Source organism: Mustela nigripes, chromosome 2, assembly GCF_022355385.1.
Source record: "Mustela nigripes isolate SB6536 chromosome 2, MUSNIG.SB6536, whole genome shotgun sequence".
In the NCBI taxonomy this organism is placed as follows: Eukaryota; Metazoa; Chordata; class Mammalia; order Carnivora; family Mustelidae; genus Mustela; species Mustela nigripes.
Window position 1 is genome coordinate 91785276 of NC_081558.1, and position 17857 is coordinate 91803132.

General features: G+C 48.2%; 1 protein-coding gene across 2 annotated transcripts in view; it reads left to right on the forward strand.

Moving 5' to 3' along the window:
• Positions 1–17857, forward strand: part of EPHB1 (EPH receptor B1) — a 418928-nt gene that overhangs the window by 292019 nt on the left and 109052 nt on the right. For both annotated transcript variants that reach the window (XM_059390963.1, XM_059390964.1), the window contains exon 5: positions 12849–13184. In XM_059390963.1, the coding sequence (XP_059246946.1) occupies positions 12849–13184 (336 nt within the window). The remainder of the gene's footprint in view (positions 1–12848; positions 13185–17857) is intronic.

The following is a 17857-nucleotide window of genomic DNA, read 5'->3' on the forward strand; positions in this document are numbered from 1 at the left end:
GTTTCAGAAAGAGGAGGGGATTGTGGTAAAATATATTCATTTAACTTGCTCTCTTCTCTTGTTTGAAAATGTGGAAGGAAACTGACTGCATTGGGTTTCTAGGTCCCTGTGGTGGCATGGACGCTCCTTGGCGGTCTTGGGGCGATGGCTCCGATGCCAAATTTGCCAGTTCTGGCTCCAGATGGGGCTGGTCCGGGAGGCATGCTGGAATTTGATGGGAGCTGCAGCTCCTGGTTCCTAAATCTTCCCTGCAGACAATCAGAAATAAGGATCTCTGAATCCTTGGTCCTCTGCCCCCATCTTAACTCATCCCCAAGAAGGAAGGAAGATGCCTTGCTTTTGCATATTCTTGAATATTCTACACTGGTTAGTCCTATTCGGGTATAGGGCTCTCTCTCCATCTACTGGACGGGAAGCCCTGTGACACGCTGGTCTGATTGTTTGGATCCTCTCCAACACAGTAGGTGCCCCACATGGTCAAGTGGTAAGAGCCCGGCTGGTGGAAGCAGATCGACCAGGGTTGACTCTCGGTGCCACCCTTCCCTGGCAGTATGCTCTTGGGGAGATTACCGAAACTCTCTGAACCTCCATTTCTTTTCCATCAAATGAAGATATTGTGTGTTATTGTCCCCACTGTGATAATGTATGGAAAATACCTAACTCAGTGTCAAACATGTGGTAAGTGCTCAGTAAAGGACTGTCCTTGTTTTGGTTGCTGTGAATAAGGGCAAGAGGGGAGCCTGGGTCACGTTGAAATTGAATAGACCAAAATAAGAAGAGACTAGAAGTGTGGAGGGGGGCATTTTAGAGCAATACTGCTGGAGAGCCATTGTTGGTTGGCTGTATTGTGACAGCATCCCTCCCTGTCTCCACCCACATATTAATGTGATCATAAATCTTTGTATCATTTGTGCAGACCACCTTGGTCCCCAGATCCTCACGGGTGCTTTCCGGATGGCCTCCTGACTTCCTCCAGTTTCCTCCCTTCCATCTATGTAGATCAATATCAGACCCTGATCCACTTCTGACACCCAAGTCAGAGCCAAGCACAAGTTTCATAGTGGGTTCTGGATGTATCTCCTTACTAGACTTCTGGCCACTGTTGTCTTTATGGTCACCTTTCAAGGTCACCACTGTCAGCTCTGAATCCCATATCACCCCACCCCACCCCCTTGCTACTGACCACTGATCCTGTCTGAGAGTCAGGTTCGGAATCAATCCTTAACTCCATAATGGGCAACAGGGGGTGTGGTCCCTTGCTCTACCCCCATCTTTCATTCCTTGGCCCTCCAGTTGCTCTGTTAGAAACCTGCTATCAGCCAGTCCTTTCCCAAACCGGAACTGTGACCTTCTAAATTTCCCGGTTTAGTAATACGTGTGAATATGGCAAAGAAGCCTGAACCAGAGACCCACATACATCACCATAGCTTCAGTTGTGTGTGACAAAGACCAGGACACCAGTTGTCTTGGCCTGTCATCAAAGATTTAGAAGGAAGCCAATTTCAACTTAGTGTGAAGGCATACAAATATTGTCCAGAGAACAAAAGCCCCCTGAGTAATTAGAGATCACTCCCTAACTGCAAGTTACAAACAAGAGGCTTGTGATGCCTGCTCCGAGGGCTTCTGAATTCTGTGGGAAGGTGGGCCAAGTGAACAAAATGGGTCTCATAGTCAGTTTGGGTATGTCCAGGCTCTCTGAATTATGTGTGGCATAGGACTGGGATTGCAGGCATTTTGTAGTGATTTATTTTGAAACTGTGTGTCTCATCTTCTGAGAAACTTACCAGACAGTTGGCTGGAAAGTGCCCTATCAGAGCCAGACACCTGAGAACTATTATGAAATGGGATTGGCTATGGGCTTAAAGGCTGGACTCCCCAGAAACGATCACAGATGACTCTGCAGAGAAGGAGAAGGCTACAGTCTGAAGTCAGCCCGTGGAAGGACCAGGATTCCCCTGCAGCCTGTGCCAGAAGCCATGCCACTCGATCAAGGGTGCTCTGACTCTGAAGTCACATCAAGAAGAATGGCTTGTCTTTGAGGATAAGGGGCAGAGAGCCAAAGGCTAACTGGACACAAAGGTCCCTCTGTCCTCCCACCCCGTTCTTTAGAGGGAAGGTCAGGATCAGGGTGGTAGTGGAGTTCTGCCCTCTGAGACTTGCAAGAGACGCCCAAGACAGCCTTTTGAACAGTTCCTCTGGGTCACCTCTGAGCTCTGGTCACCTTGGAAATGGGGACAAAGGATGTTCAATTGTGCCGTCTGGAATGAGGCCTTCATGGCATCTGTGTAGTGAGATGAAGCTTGGTACAGGCCGGCTGTGCTGGGCCAGACGTATGCAGAAGGTGGACGATTTGACAGGGGCAAGTGGGCTGTGGGCAGTGGGATGCTGTGGTTGCCGCCAAACCCTGACAGTGCTCAGTGAGCACAGATAGAGGGGCTGCTCAGTTTCCACAAAGAGCACACTGTCTGCTGGCCAGCAAAGGGGGAACCATGTGTGAGGTGAGAATTTGCTCTCCTTGTGAGCAAAGGGCAGTGTCCATGCCCGTGCCCAGTGGAAAGATCTGTGCTGAGCTCCGATGAGGGTAGCCGTGCACCTACCCGTAGCCCTTGCTCCGGGACTAAGACCTCTTCTGAGTGGACCTCAGGTGCTATGTGCTCCAGCGCTCCACGATGACTGATAAGATCGGGAATGTAAGTGCCTAATAAGAGGGACATAATAGCCAGTGTGAACTGAGGTCTCTCCACGTGGGAGGCCGTGCTGAGTCCCTGACATGGGAGATCTCCTCAATTAGTCTCACAGAATGTAAGCTAAGTGCTACTGTTATCCCCCGTTTACAAGGGAGAGAACCGGAGCCCAAAAGGGTTTGCACGTAAGTGAGTGAGTGGCTGGGCCCAATTTTTGCCCAGGCCTCACCGCCTGGCTTCAGGGCTCTCTCCCCTCAGGGTGAGGCTGCTTCCCTCAGGAAGGAGGATCTCTGTCTCTGAGGTGGCATGGCCCCAAGCTAATGACACCCCACTTGAAACAGCACAGGATGGCATTTCCTTGGCTAAGACTCGTCACATGATCTGCATGCTGGTGTCTGTCCTCTGTGAGGGTGGGGCAGAGAGAATCGGCAGGGGCAGGCACCAGTGCCCTCTGCTGTGTTAGAAGGGCCCCCTGGGTGAGTATTTGCGCTGACTCCATCGGTTCCCTAATAGAAACAACCCTACTGCACAAATGCTCAGACACGCTGGTGTTCGTGGAAGAAATTCACCCAGAAATAGAGTGGCTGTGTTGGTGGGCGCATACACTCAACCCATCTACACCTCTCGCGAGTGTTTCCATCTTGCTTCTCCACACACAGGCCAGCTTTTACTTTTGGCCAATTTGACTGATCTCCTAGTAATTTTGACTACTATTGCCCTAATTGTAAATCAGTGTGTATTTTTCATACATTTCTTGACCAGTTTATTTTGTCTTCTGAGAATTAACTGTTTATTACCCTTGTCCCTTTTCTACTAAAAAAAATGTGATTTCTAGGTGCCCATTAATTATATGTGACATCTGTCCACCCCCACACCCCCACCCCAGGCCTCCGCTGATGTTTAACTCTATTTATGGGTATTTTTTGTTTTGTTTTGTTTTGTTTGGTCATATTGATCTTTTTAATGTTTAAACTCAGATCTGACCATCTTTTTCTTTCTGATTTGGGGGATTTGTGTATTGACTTTTTGCTTGGGTTTTGTGTTTGTCCTTCCACTCTAAGGTATAAAAACAATCTCTTATATTTTCTTTCAATTCTTTATATAGTGTTTATGTTTAGCACCTTCCTCCATCTGGCATTTATTTTTGTCTAAGATGGGATACTAGTGTTCTTATATCTTATTAAAATAACATCCCATCAGCTCCACCTGAATTGTCCACATGTTAGTGAGATGCCTTTTTTATTATTTACTAAATGCCTATATATACTTATCTTTATTTTTTTCCCATTGAAAGAATGTTCTGTTCTGGCATCATTTCTAAACTATTGTAAAGATGATAGCTTTATAAACATGTCAATAACTTATAAATCAAACCCCTACATATTATCCATTTGCCAAAAATGTCTTGCCCATTCTCAAGCATTTTTTTCTTCAAGATGAACTTTGAAATCAGCTTGGCGCCTTTCATTAACAATCTTATTAAATTGAGACTGGGATTGCACTGAATGTATGGACTGCCCTGGGAAGGTCTGTCAGTTTTATGATTTTTATGATATGCCTCTCCATCTAGGAGCATGGTAACCAGGTCTATTTTTGTGCCCTTGAGTAAAGTCTTATAGTTGTCCTCATGCGGGTATTATTACACAGGCCTTGTGAGATTTAATCTTAGGTATTTTATGGGTTTTGTGGCTATTGCAAGTAGGTACTTTCCCTTCATTATATATTTTTAAATAGGTTATGGTTATCATTAAGAGATGGCTCCTTAGTGGTGGGAGTAGTGAGTTCCCCATCACTGGAGGGATCAAACAGAGGCTGGCCAAGCACATAGGGACTGTAGAGGGCATTCACCACTAGGGACACACGGTGATCTACCAGGTTTCTCCCTGTTCTGAGAATAACTATGTCTATGAATTCTCAGAATGAAGACTTGATTTTGAATGACCTATAATTTTCTGGGAGGAATATCTACTTTCCCAGTTTCCTTTCTTGTTCCCTTAACCTTGGATTGTTGTCTATAGAACCCGGATCTTTCCTGTATACGTGGAGAGGGACAGCACAAGTTTCTTTAGGAACTGAAAGGGACAATGGCTGGAAGGTCCTTCAGTATATTCCCAAGGAAAATTGAATGAATAATCCATGCTTCTAGGGGTGCATCTCGACCAGCCTTCAGTTAGTGGGGCTGTTGTAGAGGTGCCCACCTCCCCTGGAGACTTTGAACTCCTCAGGGCAGGTATCTGTGAATTTATGAACAGCATAATCTTATATACAGGGCATAGCACATTGTGGTCTCCTTAAATGTGTCAGATTGACCAGTCACACGTCAATGAAAGATTAGGCTCAGAGAATGTAAGTGACCTGCCTAAGGTCACACTGTGGCAAAGCTGGCCCTCAGCCCTGATCTTCTCTATGTGCTACTTTCACGACTCCACAAGGCCTCTGAGCCTCATTTCAGGGCTAGGAAAGAGGTCTGGAAGTCCGTGTCTTTAGGATGACATGACCTGTAGCTTTCATTGCCTTGAAGCGTTCCCAAGGAATCTGTAGGAGGGAGTCATGTCAAAGCTTCCCTCTCTCTGGCCTCACCTCTGACCATGAATAGAAGTTTAGTCTTGTGTCCCTCCCCCCACATAGGCAGTGGTGGGGGACAATCCTACTCAAATGAGCTGTCTCTCTAGGTCCAGGGAGCTCAGCTATCTTCCCTGAGGGCTTCTGCAGCCTTGTAGCAACTAGATACTTGGGCTCCAGCTTAGACCAGCTAGAGGCCCTGTCTTGTTTCCCAGAAAGTGAAATCCACCCCCTCTCTCTCAGACAATTAGCTCCGTTGAAGCAGGAGAAACAAGGAGTACTTTCTACCAACATTGGTGTTTGGTGAAATGTATAACACTGGGTTCTCTGATGCTCCCGAAATCCCTCTCAGCAGGGTCCCTCCTTGTTTTGACTAATCATTTCTTCTTATTAGTAACTGTTATGATTAGGAGAATTGCCTGAGTACAGGCCCAGTGTTTCCAAGACCCTAATGAGCAACACGTGCAGACTTGCTCAGCGCAATGCTGGAACTGCCGTGGCTCTGTGTCTCCAGGGAAGCCCCCGAAATGCTTCGGGAACAAGAGCTTCCTGGCACCCTGAGAGACCCATCCCCCATCCCAGCACCCACCTTCATGGGCATCCCTCCTACACCTTATGCCCTCAGGTGCCCTCGCCCGGGGTAAAAGAGTTGCTAAGGATGAGCTTTGGACTGGCCGGGCCTGTCTTCAAGTCTTGGTTCCACCACTCACCAGCCACATGACTTGGGCAAGCTCCTTAATATCTCCAAGCAGCAGTTTCCTCAGGTGTAAAATGGGGGTAATAGTTTCTACCACATCAAATGTTGGGAAGATGGGATTTTATCAAAGAACATACCCAAATACCTAAGATCATACTTTGCCTACAGGGTCTGTTATTAAAACAAAACTCAGAATTCCATACAGAGCACCACCAAATGGAAACCAAATCTCTGCTCTTTCAGAGGCCCTTGCAGAAATCTGCTCTAGGAAACCAGCCGCCATTAATCACTCACTTAGGGGTACGCTGCGAGTGACTTCCACCAATCAGTGTCTTGTTCTGATGTCTATGCAGATGGCACAGGTGTCTGTCCACAGGAAGCCTATGTCCCTGGGTTCATTTGAAACTGTTTCCAAAGGTGGCATAAAATTGTCTCTGAGAATATCAGGATCCAGAGGTGTTTGGAAAAGAGAAGCAATGATTTCCCCAGGTTTCATCAACCTCCCCTCCTTACCCCAGCAGGACAGCCTACATTTTGAGGGAACAACCAGGGTGCCTGCCCCACCCCTCAGCTTTCTAGCCCTGCTGCCTCAGGCCTCCAGCATGACTCTTTGGAAGGAACACCTCAGAACTTTACACACTACTATCTTCATAGTAAGCAAATGGTGTTCAAAATGGCTGGAACTCTCACCCACAAACTATAGACAGTCCTTGGTCTGCCTTTCTGTAAGGATCCCAAGCCTCTCTTAGCTGTTACTATTGAATAGAGGAATATGCCCCTCTCCAAGGTTCTGAACCATCATGAAGCACCCCATTACAACCTTCTCCTCTAGGACAGTGCTCATTCTCTCCCAGGAATTCTACACCTCGTGCAAGAACAATGGAAGAGGAATTGGTCTCAGGAGGGAAAGAGAGAGAGAGAGCTGAACTTTGCCTGGGAAGTATCATAGTCACACATGGAGCTTAAAGAATAGAGGGGTTTTTTGTGTGTTTGTTTGGTATTGTTTTCCAACAACAAGTTACCAAAGAAAGAACCACAACTGATCATGAAACTGACTTCATGTTTATTCAATAATTCTACCATTTTTCTGCAAAATTTCTCTCGTTTGGCTTACGTTACCTTCCAACTCATCCTGCATTCAGCCCTGTGTACTATATTAAGGGCAAAGGTATAACAACCAGCCTGACCTAGTTTTCTGCACATTTTGCCTCCATACAAGACCTCATCATACATCTACAGCCCCATTTCCAGCTCTGTCTCTGTCCTTGACTCCTGTCTATCTTTCTATAAAATCTCAAAGGATTTCACCCTTTCTCCAGGAAGCCTCCCAATTATTCAGACATGGTTCCTTATGTAACTATGTCATGGTGAGCAGTAAGTAAAGAATTGTCCCAATAGTACTGCCATTTTTGATAACCAGTCTGGGACTACCTGGGCTCTCACACCATACCTTTTACACCATCCTTTTCCCAATGTCATTTTCCAATCTCCTTCTTTTTGCTTCTTAACCCTTAGCCCACATAAAGTATCCAATCAGTTTCCCAAACTATCATCTTGACTCTTCTCAGTCACAAGAACATTTCTCTACATTCTTTTGACTTACAAAATTTAAGAGTCTTGAGTATCAACTCTCCTTCTTGGTTCCTTCCCAGACCCTATCTCAACCTTTTCTCCTAAAGGAAGATTGAGTAGAGGACATAGTTTGCTGTGGGAGTAAAAGAGGGCCTTCCCTGCCCACAGGGTAAGGGAGAACAAGGAAGCCCAGATACCATGTCAAAGCCAGACTACTTCTTGGGCGGTCAGGGAGCAGATATAAAGATGCACAAAGAGGTTAAAAAGAGCAGGACCCATTCTGGAGATATAGCCCCATGTCCACGATTGGGGTTCTCCCCCTTCCTGGATGTGCTTACAGGTGTTAGGGGACCTAAAGTATATACACTGGAGCACTGAAGCAGGAGATTCTCTCTCAATATGGCAACACTTGGGCCAATCCTGTGTCTCCGGAAGGATGTTTTCTGTTTAACTCTTTGGGGTCCCAATACCAACTGTACTCATGCAGGCTGAGCCAACCTCTCAGGCACATTCTGGAAGATACAGAGCCCCAACCTCATAACCCGTAACCCATAGCCTCCAAGGTGTTCTCCTTCTATAGCTCCAACCTGTAGACAAGACGCCCAGACACCATCCCTGAGTATTTGTTCCACGTTGATCTAACCTTTTCTCAGACATCTGTAACTCTTTGTGTTTGCATTGCTTACATTGATCCTTACCTGTATGTGTCCACAGTTCCCAGTACACCATGGGTAAGGGGGTTCACCTCCCTAGAAAGCATCTGGGTTTCCCAGCATCATGGGCTGTAACTGCCATATCTTCATGGCTTTCACAGGGCCCAGCACAGTTCTGGACATGCGGTCTCTGTTCAAGGAATGAGGGCCTGCATAAGATCAGTCTTAACTGGATGAGCAGTTTGGGGCTCCAAATCACCTAATAATGACAATACTTTTAATAATAGAAGATGATATTTATGGAGGTCTTCTGTGTACCTGTCACACAGCTAAACTCTTTGGGTATAATATCTCATTACATCCTCAAAACTACCACTTTTTTCAGATGAAACTATTAAGACTTAGAAGATTGTCTTCTCAAGGTTCACCAGCAAGAGAATATTTGTGAATTTGGTTGCTGTGAACATCAAGGACATTCACTGGTTAGTTACAAGGAGCTATGAATCCCTGGGAGCCTCTAAAAAATCACATGTGTTCAAGAATTTGTCCATTTTTCTGGGAAAATCTTCATTGCTTTCATTAGATTCTTCAAGGGGTTGTGCACACAATGTGGAAAAGACCGTCTCTGGCTAGACACAGAGCAACATGATCCCAGCCTGCACATGGGGGCGCCCAGGAAAGCTTTACCACATCACCATTGTCATCTACCAGGTCCCCAGGGGAAGGGATGCAAGGCTGTAGACCCTGGCTGTGGCAATATACAGCTGCCTGCACCCTGCCTGGTTGGCACCTTGAACCAGGCTGAAGTTCACATCTAAATTCCAAGACCAGGAAACAGGCCTTATTAAGATTCCTGAAAAAGGAATTGGCTTTCAGGGCTTACCTATCTTCAGCAGATTTTCCCTTTGATTACTCAGGAGGGCTCTTATTTCCAGCTTAATGCCTACAAATACACTCACCCACTCTCTCCCACCCACCCTGTCTTTCCATTCTTCTAAAAAAAAAAAAAAAGAAATCATCTGGCCTAAATCACATTAAGAAGCAGGAGATTCTCTCTCAATATGGCAACACTTGGGCCAATCCTGTGTCTCCGGAAGGATGTTTTCTGTTTAACTCTTTGGGGTCCCAATACCAACTGTACTCATGCAGGCTGAGCCAACCTCTCAGGCACATTCTGGAAAATACAGAGCCCCAACCTCATAACCCAGGACCTACAATGCCCCTCCCACTTCAACCAGCTCAGTGGTTTTCCCATCTTTTAAAAGGACTGAGTCTCTTTAGCCCTATTCACAGGAAGCTTTCATCAGTAGTAACCGTGGCAACAGATCAGAGAAGCTTCAAAAAGCCTGTCTGTATGTAATTAAGAAAAACGAGGACATGGACGCAAGAGCAGGGAGTTTAGACAAGGAGACTGTGGCTCCCAGCCTTGCCACTGCACGCACTGAGGGCTTTTGCTGACGGAGATGACAGATTTTCTTCTCCCTCTGACTTCCCTCTCTACTCCCCCTTTTTTAGCATTTTTGTGTGGTTGTCTCATTTGGCCTCATTCCTGGGGATGTTGCTGGGAGCTCTGGTGCAGGACAAATGCTCCCTGCAGGGGTAAGGCCTCAAGCCCAGGGAGTGCAGTTTGGATGGGGAAGGATGGCCCAGCACCTCCCCCTAAGGAGGTTTATTCAAGAGCCGAACCTGCTCTGGTTAGACTCTCCAAGCACAGGAGATACATGGCTCTTAGCATTAGGCCAATGGAACAGAGACCAGGGACCATTGGTGTTTTAGGCACCCAGACACTGGACCCTAGCTTGCTCTGCCTGGAGCCGATCTTCTGAGAAAGGGAGCAGGAGCTAAGCATTGTTGGGAGGCAATCTTAACCTATTTTATCTCAGAACCCTTATTCTTACCTGAGTTATCTCACTTATCTCAAGGTTTCTGTTCAGCTTTTTCCTAACCCCTGAGAGCCCAGAACCACACTGGCATATTTGTTAAAGGAATGAATGAGTGAGGAATAGGATCACAGCCAGTGTTGGGCCACCTGCACTGTGAGTCTAGGCACTGTGCTGGGCTCAGAGATAACAAGACACACCTCTACGGTTGCAGACACACAGCAAAACATATTGGGTTCTCCCAGAGCTCTTCGAAAGGAAAAGATTCACTCTATGCCATTCTGGACTCAGTAACTGTGGGACTTATAGGTCCCCATTCACACCCCCTTCTCTGGAATGCAGCCGTGAATGAAAATGGGACCATAGTTGCTTTATATGAAGGCTATTTCTAAATAAATATGAAAATAACCTTCCTGGAAATGCACCGCTTTTCTTCCTAAGTGGGGAGCAGACATGGGACAGCACTGACTGGGGTTTTCCCAGCTGCTAGGGACTCCACTGGATTAAGGGACAGGGAAAGCCTCTCCCAGCAGCTCCTCCCTTGCTGCCTTTATCTCACTAAAGCTTCCACCACTCAGGACCACAAGCAGGGGTCCTCACTGCTACCACATCTGTATCCTCCCCCTGCCGCACAGCAGGGCCTCTCAGACTGGAGTAGAAGGCACACAGGTGATCTCCCAGGCAGTACAGGTCCCTGCGCCACCGCCCAAGGCTGCCCTCCAGTGAGAGCCTTACCATGTCCCAAGGACGCTTTAAGACAACGGTGTTAGGGGATTTGCCCCGCGCCCGGCAGAAAGCGAGCCCTCGAGGAACATACCTATCATGAGTATGAGAGATGGTGGCCTGTGGCAGAGGCTGGGCTCTCTGCGGAGCCCGGGAGCGGTGGCGCGGACCACTGGGAGCTTGAGGTCCGAATCTCATCTGTCTGAGCAAACAGACGTGTCCAAGCCAGGCACTGGCCAGTATGCACGTGAATGAATAGCGCAGCGTGGGGTGGAGCCGGCCAACCCAGTAAGACTCCGCCCACCGCCGCGCCCACCACCCTCCCAGCCGGGCTGAGGGCTGCGCGCTGATTCCAGAGAGGTGATGGATGTTTATCCCTGGGCAGATGGGTGGGGTATTCTCGAACGCTATTTGCAAGACTCCAGTAGAAATGCTTCATGAATCCTGCCCTGTCACAAGCGTGCAGGAATGTTGGGCTTTAGCTCAGGTCTAATGGGCTTTATATAGTACCGTACTGATTTTCTTTCACATTTTAATAGAATCCGATTTAATATTTGCTTTCTGCTCTAGCTGCTTGCTGCTGACTGACTCAACACAGAATCCTTCCCTGGTGCCCCCCGACCTTGTTGTTATTCCCTCATTTTGTTTGTTGGCATTTGATTCCTGTCTTCAGCATGAACCATTTTACACATGTCTTCGTTCAGCTGGCGACAGTCACGTGCGTGAATTCTGAATGCATTACTATCCAGGGCGGCTGCTCCAGCAGACCCACCATTCAGAAGGGGGGCTTCTGGGTAAGATTCGTTTTCACCGTGATATGCATCGCGGTGCATCGAGGATAGGCAGCGCTCAGCTGCGGAGGAGCTGTGATCTGTTCTGTTTTGGGGCAGATTCTCTGACTTCATCAAATGTCCAGCAATGTGGCCAGTAATTCAGAAATAGGTTGCCTTTCCACCAAGGACCAGGCTTTCCAGAATTTCATATTTAACAAGGCTTTTCCACCTTTGCCACCGGATGAAGGGGAGCCTTAGACAGAGCTGTCCACAGGGAAAGGGCTGCTCTCCTGGACTCCCAGTGAGCCTGGCTGGTTTGTAGGAGAGAGAGTCTGTTCAAATCTCCTGTTATTTAGGAACAGATCTGACCATCAACCTTTGGAGTACCATACCGGTGGAAGGCCAGACTGGAAGACGGCTTTTTTCTTAGTAGGGAAAGATAGCTGGTTTCATTAGCAGGCAGCATAGGGCTGTCATGGAGCGTCTGAGCTATGGAGTCAGGGGGACATGGGTCTGCATACTGGCTTCAGTTCTTATAGACCACGTGATCTATAGCCAGCTTTAGTTTCCCTTTCTATACAATTGAATTAATCATTGTATCTTCCCATGTAAATGTGTATAAAGCAGCCAGTAGAGTATCTGGAACAAACCCCTATGCTCTTCTTATGTTGTGGGATCAAAAATGGTGGCTTGTATGAAGCTCCCACCCAACTTTGCGTCTTGTCCTCAAGCACCAAAGCTGGGCGCTGTCAATATTCATCTGTGCAGGTGGTCCAGCAGCCTGTCCTCCAGAGAAACAGCCCAAGATGTATACACCACACAGACCCCAAGTTGTGTGGGGTTTTGTGCAGGATGCCTGTTGGATCTGTGCAGGATCTGTTTGGGCTTTTGATGGGCCACTTGTGTCCCTCAACTCTTGAATTCTACAGGAATCCAGTAAGTGTCTAATACACATACATATTATATACTATAGTATACTATAGTAAACTATACATACTATACACTCAGATTGGCTAGGGGAAGTGGCATAGTCCTGAGAACAAAAGCGCCCGAAGCCAGGTCCTTGCATCTCCTCTCCTTCGGCACACATGACTGGAAGAAGTTGTCCCAGGGGAGTTTGGGGCAGGTTGTCATCTCTGTCCACCAATTTTCTCGGGATGGATTGGAGTGTGGAAATTTGGGACTGAGGGGCAGGAGACGATGCGTGCAAGACGATGGTGTGGTGGGAACACACCAAAGACAGAGAGAGGCTGGAGGAGGAGGCTTCTGTCCAACCTCACTGGGCCTCTCTTTGTCTCCTACAGGTGTCCCGTCAGGCCCCCGCAATGTCATCTCCATCGTCAATGAGACGTCCATCATTCTGGAGTGGCACCCGCCCAGGGAGACAGGTGGGCGTGATGATGTGACCTACAACATCATCTGTAGGAAGTGCCGCGCGGACCGTCGGAGCTGCTCCCGCTGCGACGACAACGTGGAGTTTGTGCCCCGGCAGCTGGGCCTGACCGAGTGCCGAGTGTCCATCAGCAGCCTGTGGGCCCACACCCCTTACACCTTCGACATCCAGGCCGTCAACGGAGTGTCCAGCAAGAGCCCCTTCCCCCCACAGCATGTCTCCGTCAACATCACCACGAACCAAGCTGGTAAGTCTGAAGGCATCTGTGCTCCTTCTGTCTGTCTGTGTGGCTGGCTCCCCGCCCCTCTCTCTGAAGGAACAAAGCTGTGGCCACACCCATTCTGCCTTCCGGTCTCCTCACAGGAGAGAAAGGGTCAGGCCACGGACATTAATGGCCATGGAGGAAACAGGTGTAGCGTTTCATCCCTGAGGGTGAGCTGGATTCTGAGGGATATTCTCGAGCTCAGGACAAAAGCAGAGGCGTCTATCCAAGTCGGAGTAGAACCCAGTACTCTGCATTCAGCTGGGGCTCAACAAATGCCGTTGGAAAGATAGATGGACAGACAGAGGGGTGGGGGGTTGGGTAGATGAATGGGCAGAAGCCCTGCACGGTATTAAGAACCCCAGTGCTACTGTATCAGAAAACCCAATGAAAGAAACATCTCAGAAAGCATGTGATAGAGTTACTTTTCAATTAAACCATGTAATCCAAGAGTGTGTCCTCCTGTGTAGCTTGCCGAGATGAATGCTACACTGCGATAGAGACCTCACATCATTGGCAATAGATCACTGCCGAGAGCCCATACATCCCTGTGGCACGCAGAGCTCAAAACACATTTGGTTCTCTCCTCTTTATTTCTGTATCTCTTACTCTTCTGACCTTTTCTCTTTATTACTTTTTACACCTCTTGCAACAACCCATTTCTTTTTATATCCATCTAACCAGTCCATTCATGCACTCACTCCCTTCCTTATTACTCCCTCCTTATTAAGGGAGAGTTTGTTAGCCTCTGATGTGTGTGCCAAACTGTGGGTTAGACACCGTGAGGGATACAGTGAGACCTGGAGACCACGGTTCCTCCCAGAAAACTCATTAACTGCAGAATTTGCAGGATGTAGACACGCAATCCAGATCTGCAGCAGGGTGCGTTTGAGGCGTGTGTACCGTGCATGTGCGGTAAATACCAAGGGAGTTAGACAGAAATGAGCAATCTCCCCTCCTGGGGTGACGGCGCAAGAATGCAGAGGGAAAGTCTATAGGCAGTGGGGGTCGTGGGCAGTGGACTGTGATCTTATTTGGAATTATGGATTTTTCTCAATCAACAGATGCTAGAAGGACAGCTTGTTAGTGGAATAGCTGGAGCCAAGCACATCCCTTTTCTCTCTCTCTCTCCCTCCCTGTAGCTCCCCCTTCTTAACCTCTTCTTCCCTACTCTGTCCTCGTCTGCTCCTCACCTCCCCATTCTCGGGTTCCTTCTGCCTCTTTCAGTACCAGGCGGCTCTGATGGCAGATGATTCTTGGGTTTAAGCTGTCAGAACTCAGGAGAAAAAAAGGTGTTGCAGGAGAGCGTGGCTGTCCAGATGGCTGCGTTGTTGCCGTGAGCAAGTGTGTGTTCGTGAGTGCGTGTTTGTATGCATGCGTTTGGTCACGTGTTTGCATGCATGCGTGTGCAGTGAGAAAACAGGCGTGGAAGTGTGGAAGCCTCCAGCTGGTGACCAGAGCCCCAGCACCATGGAGACAAAGGTTGTGACAGTCTCTGTCTTACCCCAAGAAAAGGCGATGGTAATTTCTGGATCACGTGGAGCATGGAACACGGGCAGCTTTTGTTAGCAGTGTTCCCCTTGGAGAGTTTAAGGCGGAAAACTGGCTGAAATATTTTAGTGTCCCAGCTTCTGGGACTAATAATCCTGCCAGCCTGTCATGTCATGCTGGGCTTGGCTGTCTGCTCTCTCTCTCTAAGAATGTGCGAACAAACCTGCCACTTATAGCGGTTTGCTTTGATTCCTGCCCCTCCCTTTCCTTACCCTGCTATTCCCGAACCTGCCCATCTGCTTATCTTGCCATCTGCACCTTCCCAGGCTGCAGAGACGCCGAGGGATCGGGTCTCCTGCAAGGGGCCCGGCATCGCCAGCATTCAAGATAGCTGTCGTCATCCTCACTCACTTGCTTCTCCAGGAGTGGATTTCTCGTGCCCTTTGTTCCTCTTCTGACAGTCCCTTTTCTCTTAACTTTCCCTGATTTTGGAGTCCCCTTTTTGGGAATCTGGAATTCCGGTGTCAGAAAGTTTACAATCAATGAGAGAAGGGTGCTTCTTGGTGGCATGTGGTTCTAACGAGACAAATGACAAGGTGACACACGGGTCCTGATTGGTGGGCTGTGGGGCTCTGAGGAGTGTGGTGCTTTCACAATGCTTGGGGGCAGAGCTGTGTGGGAATGCAAACTTTTTAACCATCAGATCATTCCTTTAAAGGAGGAGATCCCCCAAAATAAACACTTGGGCCTGTACTGTCCAAGAAAAGTTGAGAAACACAAAGGGAAGTGACACTTTTGGGGGGCAGGCAGGGAGAGGAGAAGAGGGAGAGGGGGAAATCTTAAGCTGGCTCCATGCCCATCGCAGAGCCTGATGCCAGGCTCGATGCCACGATCCTGAGATCATGATCTGAGCCGAAATCAAGAGTCAGATGCTTAACTGACTGAGCCCCCCAGACACCCCTAAGTGACAAGTTTTATAAGAGGTGAAAGAGAGACTAAGTAGCAGGCATCATGAAAGCCATATCACTCTGCTACATGAAGGGCCAAGGTAGATGGACCCATGTAAGTCCATAAGTCATGCCACGTCTCTGTGACACGGAACCCTAGAAGACTTCTCTGCCCCTGGATCGAGACAGAGATGACTGTGTGTCTGTTAAGTGATCCCCGAGGTGATTTGGAGCTTGACCATGGTTGTCAGTGAGGGTCACATGAGAGAAGTGCTTGGCAAAGTTGGTTGCTAAGTGGTCTTGGACTTGATCAGAAGCCTGATGTTCATGAATAGCAGACTCGATCCTGGCAGGCTGGCTTGCTGCTCCAGCCTGGCTCTTCCTTTGGCCAGAAGCTACAGACCATGTCTGCAGCTGGGTATGCAGCTCTAACTGTCCAGCAGATCCGAGATTGTCATGCTCCTTCTTTCTCAGGGCTGCCCAGACACACCACACTGATGCTGCCTCCCACCGTTCTCGTGAGGCCCGCCCAGTGGAAGCGGGCAGCTCATTGAGCTGACTGAGGTATCCAGTAAAAAGGTTATGGTTGGCATCAGTCCACCAGAGGGAGTTACCAAGAGGCTTTTCTTGGCCCTAAGGGCTGATCTAACACGAGAGTGTGGGAGATTTTGTAATCATCTTTTGATCCATAGGGCACACGGAGACAAGCATCCCTGGGGGGACACTGAGGGATCTCTTGGGTCCTGAGAGGGGCAGAGGGCTTCTGTCTCCTGTGACTGCCCCAGTCATGTCTATAGTCTTGACTACGCAAAGATATTGTGTCACTTGGAGAGTAACAGGATCAAATCCTCACCCAGCCCATAGGCAGTGGCAGAAAACTGCCATTTTGAGCACCTCTACTGTGCCAAGTCCATGCTGAGTTCCTTATTACCATTTTAAGCACCTCCAGTGTGCCAAGCCCATGGCTAATTGAGGTGGATCAGAGGAAGAAATGGGCCAGAGTGCTTTCAGAATCTGCTCAACATCTCACCACCGGCAGTGATGTTTCTAGGTTTCAAACTCAGATTCGTGGCCATTTTATTCTCCGACTGATCAAAAATCGCATTATGGTGAGCCAGGGAAGTTATAAGCTCTCTCTAAGCTATTGCCACATAGCTGGGCTACTTCAGCTGTCAAAAAAAATGTCCATCATCTTTGGTTGGGGCTGGTCATGAATTATGCAAGCTCAGATTTACGTGAGGTCTTCGGGGATGCAGCCTTGCACTGCATACTGCTGCTTGGAGTTTAAAATAGACCAGATCAGGTGGAACACGCTCTGTTCCAGTGGCCAAGCGATCTGCACAGAGCTGTTATCACCACTGACTCCTCCAGCCACTCTCTGGCACCTGGCCCCAGATTCAGACTGATGGCCAGATCATCTGGCTGTCAGAGAGAATTAAAGTGAATGACAAACTTTACTTCTATTTCCTGCCAACTAGATTCAGAATATCAGAGTTGGGGAAGGGGACCTCAGAGGAAATCTTGGGGAAAATAAATAAGACAAATCAGACCAGAACATCTAAAAAATCAACTTGCCACAAAATAAAATAGAGTCAGTGAATTTGGGACCATCTGAGCCAGAGAGAACACAGTCAAAGGCCCAAGAGGCCAGGCAGGCAGTGGAGAGGAGCAAAGCAGGGCCAAGCGTCAGGCAGTAGAGTGGTGAGGGCCGCAGAGAACCACGGACAGGCCAGCCTCTGCTCTGCTCTGGCAAGTGGTGCCATGCTCCTCACTGCCAGAACCTATAAGCTGAAAACCTAGATTTAAAATGTTGACGACTAGGGATGCCTGGGTGGCTCGGTCAGTGAAGCCTCTGCCCTCAGCTCAGGTCATGATCTCGGGGTCCTGGGAGAGAGTCCCGTGTCAGGCTCCCTGCTCAGCGGGGAGTCTGCTTCTCCCTCTGCCTCCCGCTCCCCTTGCTTGTTCCTTCTCTCTTTCTGACAAATAAATAAATAAAATCTTTAAGGAATAAATGAATAAATAATAAAATGTTGACAACTAATTAGGAAATTTTAAAGCACTTGAGAGCCAAATACACCCAAGACTGGATTTGCCCTATGAGCTGTGGTTTGTAACCTCTGATTCAGAAGGCTAATCTGATTTACCCAAGCCTGAATGGCAAGAGTGCTGTGTTGGTCTAGCCTTATTCCACTGTGGGGCAGTCACGTTTCTCACCTCTTT